Genomic DNA, 13,606 nt, shown 5'->3' with positions numbered 1-13,606 from the left:
ACAGATGTTTGTTTATATATTTATATAAATACTATATATATATATATATTTATTTATTTATTTATTTACGATTATTATATGGCACCGTCGAACGCATTTTGCTCTGTTTATGATAATTATGGGCGTCCTTAGATTTAAAATCTAGGGACATCCCTAAATTATCGGTCCTCTATATATGGTTTTTTTTTATATATACAATATATCAACCATTTGGCTCTATAAAAAACTATGTATGCTACAAGTTAGGTTTGAGATTATGATTTCCCTAGGGTTTTCTTTTTCTTTTTTTTTTAGTAAAACCAGCAATGACTAATATATCGTGGAAAATGCTAACTAATAGCAATAGCATTACTGCTACAGAAGAGTTTGACTTTATTCAGTTCTTTTAATTTCTCTCTTATTCCGAGCTATATATATATATATATATATATCACCCACATCGTTGGGCTGTCTAGCCCAAAAAGATAGAGCCTTAAGTTCAGTCGAAGCCCAGACCCGATGGATTCAATGAATAGTGTGAGATGAATAGTGTGAGCCTTAAGTTCACTCATTTTTTTAATTTTTATAGTTGTTTTTTAAAACAGTTGTCAGTTATTGAGAGAAAAAAATTTAAAAAACTTGTTTGATAATATATTTTTTCTAAATTGTTTGAAAAAAAATTAAAAACAACCAAGTGTTTTTCAAAATAAAAAACCAAGAACAACTAAATGAAAAGTAGAGAACAAATTTAAAAATTTAAAATTTTTTAAAATTTTTAAATCTAAAAAATATAAATAATTAAATATAAAAACAATCTCAATACTATGAAGGGTATTTTTTGGGATCATATTATCTTGTAAAACTCAATATATCCTTGCACCGGAGGGTTTTTACCATCTTACCATAATGAAAGATATCATATTCATTATTCAAGATGATCAGATGATGTAACAATTGATAAGCAAAAGGATACCGATAGCTTTTGAATTTTAGACATTTGTCTTCAAGATGACAATTGGATGACTCGATTTTCAATTCTAAAATTAATGCCTTCATACAAGCTTTCAAGACAATATCGTCAAGGCATTGCGATTATATTACAAACTGAATGTGGTTAGGCTATAGTAATGTTAAACATTGAACTTAAGTTTGAACTATTTATGTAAATATTATTAAATATTAAAAATATATATTATAATATCTTCATGAGGTTTATTTATGTTATTTTTATAAGATATATTGTTATATTAGTTTATTTAAATCATATAATTATTAAATTATTGTAAAAACATGAACCAATATCAGTTATAAAAAATAATTGATTCAAACAATTTTTCTATTTTTTATTTTTGAAATCTGTGTTTAAAAGCTTTTTTCAAAAGAGCTTTTTTTTTTAAGATTTGTGTTAAAAATACTTTCACTCAAACAATTTTTTTAATTTTCAAATTCTAAAACTTATTCTCAAAATCAGTTATATCAAACAAAATAGATATACCGTTAATCTTCAATCTATAAATTCCATTATGCATTTGCTCACTCAAAAAATAAAAAATAAAAAAAATTAGAATGCAGTTCTGTCAAGATCTTTTGATTCAAACAATCAACTAATAATTCATCTACTTTGTAATTATCTAGTCAATTGGGAGAAGTCACCATGCAATCTCTGCACCTATCTATCTATTGGGCCAAATCTTCAGCATCATATATCAAAGGTGAGATTAAAAGACTCTGTATTTCTGACAATATATTTGTAATTATCATATATCTTGCCATCTTTCGGGTAAAACTTTTGTTTTCATCTCTAGCCATACAACTTCAAGAGTTTGGTAAATCTCTAATGAAAATAAATTTTGCTGCTCATGAGCATATGGTGGCCTCAGTTGTCTGTTAAAAGATGTTAGCACACAACCTGCAAGAACTTTGATACACAATAAACCTTCAAAGTGCAAGTTCATAAGCTGAAAAATTTATCAAAGAACTTTACTGCATTTTCTCTTCTAAAACATAAGTACATACGATGAACAATCTCAACTCTTCGTTGACAAAGATCAATTGCTACAAGAAGCCGAAAGAGGAGAAGTATTCAATGGTTATTGCGAAGGGATTTCGTAGTTAATTAAAGCTCACATACAAGTATAATGTAGGAAGTAGCAACTATGACATAAGTTACAAGGTATATAAAACAGAGTTTCCACTTCAATTAATTCTAAGCTTGACGTCATCGTGTTTTTATTTTCTTTCAGATTAGAGTACCATCATGGACTGAAACAATCTTGTTCAAAGTCAAGAGAAATTCTGTCATAGATGCAGTTCTGTTCCTACAAATCCATTGATTACATAAACAGCTCTGACCATAAACCAGTAAAAGATCATCTCTGTTTGAAAGTAAACCATGCCTGGTTGTATGCTTGCCATTACGCATTGTATTATTTTTTTTTTCATTAAATTTGGATCTTTAAATCAAACTTTTAATGAGTCGGTATTGCATATATTTATACTGTGTATAACCGGAAATTACAATGATACAAAAGAACAAGGTCAGAGGAAAACAAACACATTCAACTCTTCTATCCAAGCTTTTTTGTCGTTGTATGCTGAACCTAAATGGAAAGAAGTTTGTGTTTTGAATATCATGGACTTGACCGAGGCTCTATTGCTCCTCCCCATGTCTTGATGCGTTCCTCGGCTTGCAAGGCCTGCACGATTTCATTTTTAATCCTCATTCACATATTTGAAGAATATTCAGAAGTCTTTTCAATTAAAGACTGGATTACCTCTTTCTGCCATTGTGTCTTGAATGTAATGCATAACAGGATTATGGTCTGCAATATAGATCCTACCAACATGCCTAACCAAATTCCCTGCATTGTGATTAAAAAATAATTCAGTTGATCATTACTAATAGCAACGGCATTTAGTTTACTGTAATCTAGCTATGCTTATTAAGGTGTCTTACCATTGCATTGAGCTTCAGCTTGAAGCCAAGAACAGCTCCAACCGGCAATCCAAGCAAGTAATAACACCCAATATTTATAAATGCAACTAAAGATTGCCACCCTGCCCCTATTGCAACACCTGTTCAATGGAATGGACAACCGATTAGATTTCAATTACCCATGAAATTCAGCATGTTTTCTCTTTTTTTTTTCATCTCAAGGATTACCTGAGAGAACAGGTTGAATGCTGTTGATAAGCATTGTAACACCTAGAAGATAACCGAGCTTGGATGTCTCCCTTATAACATCGGGTTGGTCACTGAAAAATTTGGGAAACTGCTTTCGAGCAATGAGAGCTACAGCCATGAAAATGAGCCCGAGAAAAGACGAAGTTGCAACTGACACTATAACAGCAAACTTGGCTGCTTTTGGATGTCCTGCTCCCAGTTCATTCGATACTCGCACACTGTAATCAACTATGAATCAGATTTTCGAGCAATCAACAAAGAATAGGGAATTTATTTTGATGATTTTTTCTACCTTACTGCAACAGTAAAACCCAGAGCAATCATCAATGTCCAAAGCTGGTAGTTCATACTGTTGATTTAGAAGCATGACTGATTAGATACCCACATTAAGATTCAATTCAATTCCATATTTATTCAGAAATCTTAAGCTCTTACCATATTGAAATAGCACTAAGAGCAACCTCTGGATTTTTCAAGCAACCCACAAGAATGATTACTGCCGTATAATACCACAACTCCAAACTGCAAACAAATCAATCAATCAAGACATAAATGCAGTTGCCAATTTGGACTAACTTTAACAACCAAAGATTGAAATTTCAGACCATAGCATGACAGCTGATGCAAGTGAAAGCTTTATAAATCCAGAAAGAGATGTGAATGCGAGCCAAGAAAAACCGGTCCATGATTCGGGGAAGAAACCTGACATCAAATACACCATTTGAGCCAAATTGATAAGCCACCAAGAAATATTTCCAACAATTGCTGCACCCCCCAAACCATAATCCAGTTTCGTCACAAAAATCCAGTTCAACAGAGCATGTATAGCCAGGACTACACCAGCGATCATTGTCATGACCCAGACCTTACTCTGAGCTTGGTAAAACTTCTGCAATGGAAAATTCATCGCATATGCGAACAATTGAGGGATAACCCATAAAGCATACTTTCCGGCTGTAACCGAAATGTTCTCGGACTGACGAAGAAGCTTTAAAATTGGTGATGTGAATACATAGAATGGTGTGAGAATTAATGCAGTGACTCCGGTTATGACCCATGATCTTTGCATGTAAATTCCTAGCATGTTTAATTGTCCAGCTCCAACTGCTTGTCCACACAATGTTTCCAATGCACTTCCCATTCCTAACTACAAAACCCATGAAAAATAAAAAAGCAATACATGTTCAATCTGCAGAAATTTTGAGAATTGAAAACAAGAACAAAAAAAGAATATTTTGACACATGTCTAATCTACAGAAATAGTTAGAATTGAAAACATTCTCTGTAATTAGGGTGGAAGTGAGAAGAACCAATACCAAACTCACATGGCTTTGATTATGCTCCACATATTAAAAAATAAATAGATTTAAAAACAAGCATCATCAGAATAGAATATATTCTTCACAACTTGTTCATGAGAAAAAATAAGAACAAGAATAAGAACAAACAAGAGAAGAGATTTACCAGGACACCAAAAGCAAAACCTTCAATGACATTCTGAACAACAGAAACAGCAGCAAGCTCAACTTCACCAATATGACCAACAAAGGCAACAGTGACAAAACTTAGGGAGAACTGGAATACTCCTGTTAATATTGCTGGCCCTGCTATGTGCCATGTCTTCTTAGACTCACCCCAACCCTTTGTTACCATGCTTTGCATCCCCATCTCTTCTTCTTCTTCTTCTTCTTCTTCTTCTTCTTTCTCTCTCTCTCTCGGAATTGTACTATATTTGTGAGCTCAGAAAACTAAGGCAAACTCTGCTTACCTTAACTCACCAACATCCTATACACGGAAATTCCAATCAAAAGCAGCCTCCTTGAAAGCAACAATAATACCCAATCTCTCTCTCTCTCTCTCTCTCTCACACTATATATATATATATATATATATAGCCAACGAAAATTTGATCCATTGCAGATCGTGCCTTCATAGGGTGTTGCTCACTGAATATCGGCGCGGCCTCCCAGCTCGATCCCCATCTCGCATGCTGAGGCACTGCTCGGCTGGAGAGACTCGCCTCCTCACGCTGTTCGTCCCCTGCTCCGGACATTGTCGCCTTTATTCAAAAATATATATATATATATAACATGCTCATCGGTACATATATATTATGTATGTATAGATGGATGTATTTTGTCTTTTTTATTTACCCAACCAACCGAGTTAGGTATTGCAAGCTAACCAAGAAAGACTTTTTTTTAAAAAATTTTTTTTTATATACATGACAACTGAAGCTCAAAATAATAAACGATAATTATCATTATTGACTAATTTTATCAATGATAATAATAATTATATATTTTGTTGTTGAATAAATTCTATGTGACAACATAATATATGCCCTTATATTAGTTTTTCTCAATTGACTAAATTTAGATGATGGATCTCAATTTTTAAATTAAATTTACTAACATGAAAAACATAATTGAGTAAGTTGGAATGTAATCATAAATAATGATTTTTTAAATTAGATATTTGACTTTGACAATAGATTTACACACCAAATATCAACTAACTGGAGCTTAAATTTAAAATAATTTAATAATAACAGAGCATCTCTATCTTCAACAGCTATTAATTTCTTTTTTATATCTATAATTAACTAATTATGCATTCCTAAAACAAGAAAAATCTTGAGTTTGACTTATGACAAACATATGTCTGCACTAATTCTTAAAATTTTAATTATTAAATTGATTAGTAAGGTGCACCTAACATTTTTATGAAAGAAAATTCCAAATTTTGTGAGTACCATTCACATTGGAAGGCCATATTGTGGGATAATTAAAAGACTATCATGGTATCTGATTGGATCCAATGGTTATAATTTTTAATTCAAACTGAATTTTGGACCTATACATTGCATGATGTTTTCATTTGAGCTAAAACAACTCTTTTCATTTTTTATTTTGGATCTATGCAAATTTTTTTTTTATTTTTTTAATGAAACTTAAGAGTAAAACAATCATGCATTTCAACCCAATTAAAACATCAAAATTATTTTAGTGGTCAATAATATTTTAAAAATCACAAGTAATTTCACTGTATTTCATTCATTGACAAGTATAAGCAAATATAAACAAATATATTATAAAAATTATATAAATAAAAAAAAAGTATGAAACCACAGTGGTTAGTTCAAACAGTAAAGATTTGGATCGTTTAAATATATAATTTTGAGTTAAATTTTATTTAAAAGATGTCTAAATTTTTTTTTTATATAGTTTTTAATATTTTATCTCAATTAATTTCGAACTTATTATTTTTGAAAAATCGTAAAGTCAAAAACATGAAAGACATGCATGCATGGATTAGGTATGGACAAGAAGATGAAACGTGGAAGCCATATATAAGTGCATGTTTGAGAGGTGGCAAATTTATGGGAATAATATTGGTATTATTATCATTATCATAGTAAGTAGCATATATATATATATATATATATATATGGACTTATGAGAAGGTTGGTAGTCTATATCTTTGACTAAGGATGAATGTAAGGACTCTTTTTTTGTTTGTTAATGAACATCATGATGGTGCATCTCCAACTAGACGCTTTAAAAAATAATAATTTCATTAGTTCCTATCATGACCAACCATGCATCTTTGGTAGTACAAGACTTCCATCATTTATCTCTTGGCATATCAATCATTGTTTTCCAATATTTATTTCTCCTTTTTTTTATTTGTTTATTTGCATGTGATGGTTTATTATTAGGAAAAATTACTTTAAAGTTTTAAAACTTCTCAAACAACCCTCAAATATTTGAATTTTCCAGACAACCTTTTCTTTTTCAGTATATTTTTTTTTCTCCTGTAACTCATTCCGTCAATTTATTCTATCTTACAATATTTACTTCCCGTTTAATAATTATTATTTGTGTTTAATATTACGTATTTATGTGTTAGTGTGTAACCACATAAATTTTCACTTAATATGTTATATTTTTATTTAATATTTATTTTTTCATTTAATATTTGATCTTTCCGTTTAATATTATATGTTTCCACTTAAAAACTGACAGTTATTCCCATATCAACATCAGTTTTTTATATCAGAGATACTGAAAAGTAATGTCGATCACTTTGGGAATACCCTAATTTGTTATGGTCAAATATCTATAAAGAAAATCTTCAAAGGATTTTAAGCAATTACCAATTATTATTATTATTACTATTATTATTATTATTATTTTATTTTATTTTATTTGGGTTGTTTTACTGTTTAAGAGAACTTACTTTACGTTTATATTCAAATCATATTATTATATTATAATATGAAGTGTTTTTAAAATTATTTTGATTTGAAAGAGACTGCCAAATCTATTGAATGACTAATTTGCTCACATCAAATATGACTAACTAAAGTGAAAATATTTATATAATGAAAATTTTTAGAAAAATTATATCAATGAAAGTAGTGTGAACATGTAAATAGATGACAGATAAAAGTGACAAGAAATGAGTAGCATCAATAATAAATAAATGAAAAGTATGAGAAAAAAAAAACAATCCACCGAAAGTGAAAAAAAATTCAAAGTGAAAACCAAACATTTTTTTTTTTTTGAAAAAACAAACAAACATTGATTAACAAAAAATACAAATGATATGTAAAAAGTGATCATCAAAACTCAAAAGTGAATCATTCTTAAGTCAACATAGCAAAGGTTGTGTGCATTTGTGTCATTGGGAAAGGAGAATAAAAATTAAAATAATAATAATATAATGATTATTTTTTATTATAATATATTATATACAAACATATGCCTCTAGTGCTCAGTTTTGTTATATTATATTATATTGTTTTATATATAGAATATGTTACTTGTAGAACAACTGTAGTTAAACATAGTAACAATTAAGTTGCTGCAATAAGTACAAATTAAAATTTATTATCTTTTTTTTGTTTTTATAAGTCTAGTAAAAATAGGGCTATTTTTTAATATACTATTATTTATAAATACAGTGATGTTATTTATTGTATAATGCATAATCATTAAATTGAAATCTAATGGTTGATATGAATGTCCGTAAATGATGAGTGCTCTATTATATATATATAACATTTTTTATCAGTTTTTTGTTTTTACAAACAAGAAAATGCAAGACATTTGGTTATGTAAAATTTATTGATTTTGTTTAATGTTTAAAATTAACGACTCTAAAATTATCGAAGTATAAAATTTTAAAGTTATAAAACACTTTTTCCTCATTTTTAATAATTATATTTTATATCAGATATATTGGTCAACCGAGAGTGTACAAGGAATGCTTTTGGATTTTCATTATATAAAAAAATGGAAATATTTTAAAGGTTAAATGGACCATTATCAGACATATCTGCAGATATGTACTTTATTCTCAAGTACATTATCTCATAAGGATCCGAATCTCAAAGCAGGGCTAAACATCATATAAATACACCAATAGTCATATAGCTTAGCCTTGTTTCTTATCTTGCTCATCATGAATGAGCATTGGCAAGCTTACAAACATAAACGGTTGAGATTCAAGAACACCAGAAATTTTTTTTATTTAAAAAACAAATTCTCATTGAAATCCTATATTAATACTAATTAATACTTAATATATATTATATTTTAATAATCTATAATGGAGTTAATTTTTAGATGCAAAAAAAGCACATGTAAACTATGGATCCATGATTTTTTTTTACAAATGAAACAAGTGTGCATACAACCGGAAATAGATTCATAATTAACTTTTTTTTTATATAAATAAATGTTCAGCCATGTGCCTTCACTAGTTGCACAATATATGGATTACAAGTACACACGCCTCGGCCAAAGATCTTCTACCACTATTGTATCTTTGTTTTCAAACTTAAGCGATGAACGTTATTTTTCAAAATAAAATAAATATCACTGGACTATAAAATGGCAATCCATAATTTACCATTCTTGTAAATAGCACCATTGAAACAACAAAGAATAAAATAATGTTTTGCTTTCTTTAAAGTTGTACGTTAAATTTTTAACACTCTGCTCTACAAAAAAATGCTTAAAAATATCCATGATCAACCAAATGTATACCCAGTCCTATACATTATCATACAGCTAGGATTGCAATTTACAACTCATGGTCATGATGATAATCTTCTGAATCTTCATTCCAATCCAACATTTTTTTTTTCTGAAAAACCTCTATCCATTGTAGAGCATTGTGATCTTTCCAGTAATTTCAACATGAGCTAGCTGCTGTATACGTATGCTCCACTTTACAGTCATCCTTCAAAATTTGTATACCAATTCTCAAAGGGTGTATCGAAAATGTAGAATGTGTAACCAAGTAATGATCAAGCAGTATTATCGTCAGCATTCACAAGTTCAGGTACTTTATCAAGCAAATCATTCATCTCTTCTGGAAATTCAAGCTTCGCTCGATTAGTCTTTCCACCGACCACCACTGTTGTTCCGTCTTGCAACGCCCATATCTATATAAATCGATAATGTGCATGTGTATTTATATTTATATATATATAAAGCTTATTGAGTTGTTGCGAGGAATTAGAAAATTTAGTACCTGTGAATGAGATAAAAAGCTGATGCAAGTAGTGAGCATAAGAGCACCGAAACCAGCATAGACGACAGGTACGCCAGGATCAGTCTGTGGCAAGAGAATAAAACAGTATACAAATCAGCAGTATAGTTTAATGCAATGAAAAAGAATGATCAGTGTTCTCACCTTCAAATCGAGACCAGTACTACCAATTGCATCTTCTATAACTATACTCATGCCATCAATGTCAATAGGTAGTTTTGAGCTGGGTCGACGCACTCCCACAAACTTCCCCTCTTGGTCATACAAGACAATAGATTGCAGATCTCGTGCAAGCATCGATCTGACAGCTCAAAACATTAGATATATTAGATATAAAAAGATATCGATCACATGTAGAGATATAAAGTAAAGGACCATACATTCCCTTCACATTAGGCGAATCTGTATTTCCAACTGGAAGAAATGTGCCATAAAGTTTCTTGTCACCATTTATCTGTAAAGGCGCCACCGGAAGATTGTATGGGCCTTCACCGTCCTTTGAGACTTGAAGTGCCGAGAAACCCCAATCAGTTTGATAGATTGTGATGCCTTTATATCTTAGAGGATCATTAACACTAATTGTTTTTCTCATTAGTTCTTTCCCGTCAAGGCTAAACAGCGAAAGATCGCTGTGGAATTGTGAGACCTGAATATGAAATTATTGTTCAGCTTACGAAAAGAATGAGAAGTATTAAGATGGAACTTATAATGCATTGAAATGCAAGAGGATTACCTCTCCGCTATCATAGTAATCCATAAAGAATTTATTAACATGAACTTCTGTGTCAAAAGCTTCACTTGGAGTAGAAAGAAATCCATTTGGTTTCATCACATCTCCGATGACAAAATTTAACCCTTGAGGAACATCAACAGAGCCTCGAAAGCTACCAGTTGAACTAAGAGTCCCTCCGGCCATGATCAAAAGCATTGCTATGTGCACGCCAATGGGAGCAAACCGTCCTGCTAGACCCTTGAAGGCATATAAACATGGCCCTTTTACGAACACCTATCACACCCAAAAGTGTAAATAAAAAGAAAATTGATCGATAAGAAAAATATCACAACTATAAACATTGCCCATTTCTTCAGATAGGTAAATGCTATTTTCTTTATGTGGCACAGTACTTATATATTGATGTTATGTGCTGAATGATACATAAAAAATTGATTCTTGTTTACCTCAAAACCAGACCCCATTAAAATGACACCCAAGTCCTGGATGGATGCTTGTGGCAGTGAGTCAAAAAATTCCAATTTGCGAATAGTCTCTGATGAGTGCATAAACGACCATCTGCATGTAGGATTTCTTTTGGTTAAGTATAAAATTCAACTAAGTGTTAATGGCATGCAATGTATAGAAACATTAGACCTTCTGGCAACTTTGACCATGGGGATCTGGGTTGTGTATGTACAGGCCATGAGTGATGCTGCAAGAAGAACCAACATGCCGAGAAAAACAGGAGAGGTGAACATATGGTCAAATCCAAGAGTAAGAATCAATCTCCAAGTAAAAAATCCAAACACAGGATTTTCTTCTGGATATTTCTTGAAGTAGTAGTCAGGTGCCTCCCCTTGATCAATTACAGTGGCTTTGAAGTTTAAAGCGAGGAAAAAAAAAACAGAAACATTGGTCAGGCACTGACTTCATAAAAATCTTAGTACAAAATTTTTGCTCGTTCAGGGATGAGAAACATTTAACAATGTATATACATATATAGATGTAGCATAGATAATTTTAATCTACTTCAGTTACACCAAAACATAACATCATATCAATATATAAGCAATAATTATTTCCTTTTATTGTAGAAATGCAACATAGATAATATTAATCTACTTCAATTATAGCAAAACATAACATCAATAAACACTGGCGTATCTCCTTTCATTGCAGAAATGAAGCATATATAATGTTAAACTCCTTCAATTATAGCAAATCTTAGCTACAATAAACACTAAAAGATCTGCTTTCATTGTAGGGATGCAACATATATAATGCTAATACACTACAATTATAGCAAAATATTTCATCAATAACCACTAAACTATCTCCTTTCATAGTAGAAATGCAGCATAGATAATGTTAATCTACTTCAATTATAGCAAGACAGAACATCAATATATAAGCACAAAAATATTTGCTTTCATTGTAGAAATGCAACATAGTTAATGCTAAGCAACTTTAACTGTAGCAAACACAGCATCAATAAGCACTAAAATATCTCATTTCATTGCAGAAATGCAAAATAGACAATGTTAAAGCAACTTCAATTATAGCAAAAACACAGCATCAACAAGCACTTAAATATCTCATTTCATTGCAGAAATGAAACATAGACAATGTTAAGCAACTTCTATTATAGCAAAACACAGGATCAATAAGCACTAAAATACCGGATTTCATTGCAGCAATATAACATACATATGTTAATCTACTTCAATTATAGCAAAACATATCACTAACAAGCACAAAAAATCCCCCTTTTATGAATCCTATGAAACAAAATAACAGTGTTGCAAATCAAAATGCCTCAAAATCAAAGAAAATAATTCAAAGAAAATGAAAAACAAGAATCAGAAAGCATACCCAAAGCCATGAGGGAAGCAATGGTGAACATCTCCCCAATAGCCAAAGGCAAGTTAGAAAGAGCAGCCAAAACTCTCTTAAGCCCCTTTCTGAGAAAACCCAAAGGAGGAGGAGGAGGAACTCCACCAAGCTTCCTCTGTCCCTCTGAAACCCTTCCATTCTCCACAATGCCATTATCATCCTCTGAAACTGGAGGAGCTACATCAAAAAGAACAATTTTTTTCTTAGTTTTGCTTGGCAAGGCTTCATTTTTGGTGCTTTGGAAGCTTCTGAGCTTGGAATTGGGACTGAGAAAGAGGTGAGCTTTGGAGGATGGCAACAATGGTGAGATTGAGAGTGTTCTGATGGGGTTTAGGAGAAGAGACATCAATGGCTGAGAAGAAGATGAAGCTCAATGCTCAGAGCTTTGTCAGTGATGAGAGTGTGGACTTTGGAGGACATGAAAAATATCTTCTTGGTTTGCTCTTTTCTCTCTTTGGATAATTGTACTGTTGATAAATAAATAAATAAATACGAGGACTTTTTCATAAATACCCCTACAAAAACTCATAATTTCATATGTTCATGCCAATATATATATATATATATATATGTTTACGATTATAAAGCTGATAAAATTGAAATTCGGTTAGCATCCGCTTGATCTAGTGGCACAAGATATTCAATATTTAACTCCTACTAAAACCAAGTTAAAACCTTATCTTATACATAATATAAGGTCAAATGCATTAAAATATTAACTCCACGCCTGTATTGCATGTCCTTAATATATGATTTATCCATATTTTATAATAATAATAATAATTTATGGAAGAAATGTATTGTTTTGCCTCCATTTTTTTTACCTTTTCATCTGCATACCATCTATATATATATATAATATAATAGTACAAAAGAAAGTTTTTTTATGCCTCAACAAAAATTATTTCAAGTTTTTGGCATTAAAAACACTGTCTTAAGATTGATCTTTAGTAATTTATTGAGGAGGATGAGAAGTGGTTTCATTAATTTATTTGTAAAATAGTACATGTTTAGTTGGGGTTGGATGGACTTTAGTAGGGGTTGTTATGGTTAATAATAATAAAGATAAAAATATATTGTAAGAATTAATAAATAAACAACTCACTGGGTGTGACTGAACAAACCACATGTCTCTATGTCAAAAAGGAAATAGAAACATGGACCATTTTGATTATCTACGAAAAAAATACTAAATAAATATACAACTTCTTGTGGCATATTTTAAGCGTTCTTTATGTATTAAATTGGTTTTGCGATTATAGTATGTCACA

At 30.9% G+C, this 13,606-nt stretch overlaps 2 protein-coding genes across 2 annotated transcripts; both read right to left on the bottom strand.

Annotated features, from left to right (window-relative positions):
* Nucleotides 1–2,298: 2,298 nt before the first annotated feature.
* LOC120266463 (protein DETOXIFICATION 33-like) lies at nucleotides 2,299–5,015 on the bottom strand. The gene is made up of 8 exons (XM_039274092.1): nucleotides 4,628–5,015; nucleotides 3,769–4,310; nucleotides 3,599–3,685; nucleotides 3,456–3,512; nucleotides 3,143–3,381; nucleotides 2,936–3,054; nucleotides 2,754–2,840; nucleotides 2,299–2,675 (listed from the first exon to the last, which is right to left on the bottom strand). The coding sequence occupies exons 1-8, from the start codon at nucleotides 4,829–4,831 to the stop codon at nucleotides 2,610–2,612; spliced, it is 1,401 nt and encodes a 466-aa protein (XP_039130026.1). The 5' UTR covers nucleotides 4,832–5,015; the 3' UTR covers nucleotides 2,299–2,609.
* A 4,087-nt stretch (nucleotides 5,016–9,102) lies between these two features.
* LOC120266360 (cytochrome c biogenesis protein CCS1, chloroplastic) lies at nucleotides 9,103–12,773 on the bottom strand. The gene is made up of 8 exons (XM_039273987.1): nucleotides 12,315–12,773; nucleotides 11,097–11,316; nucleotides 10,907–11,018; nucleotides 10,461–10,733; nucleotides 10,108–10,373; nucleotides 9,872–10,028; nucleotides 9,710–9,793; nucleotides 9,103–9,620 (listed from the first exon to the last, which is right to left on the bottom strand). The coding sequence occupies exons 1-8, from the start codon at nucleotides 12,679–12,681 to the stop codon at nucleotides 9,483–9,485; spliced, it is 1,617 nt and encodes a 538-aa protein (XP_039129921.1). The 5' UTR covers nucleotides 12,682–12,773; the 3' UTR covers nucleotides 9,103–9,482.
* Nucleotides 12,774–13,606: the final 833 nt, after the last annotated feature.

The sequence above is a fragment of the Dioscorea cayenensis genome, chromosome 8, assembly GCF_009730915.1.
Source record: "Dioscorea cayenensis subsp. rotundata cultivar TDr96_F1 chromosome 8, TDr96_F1_v2_PseudoChromosome.rev07_lg8_w22 25.fasta, whole genome shotgun sequence".
In the NCBI taxonomy this organism is placed as follows: Eukaryota; Viridiplantae; Streptophyta; class Magnoliopsida; order Dioscoreales; family Dioscoreaceae; genus Dioscorea; species Dioscorea cayenensis.
This window is presented reverse-complemented; position numbering and strand designations above follow the sequence as displayed.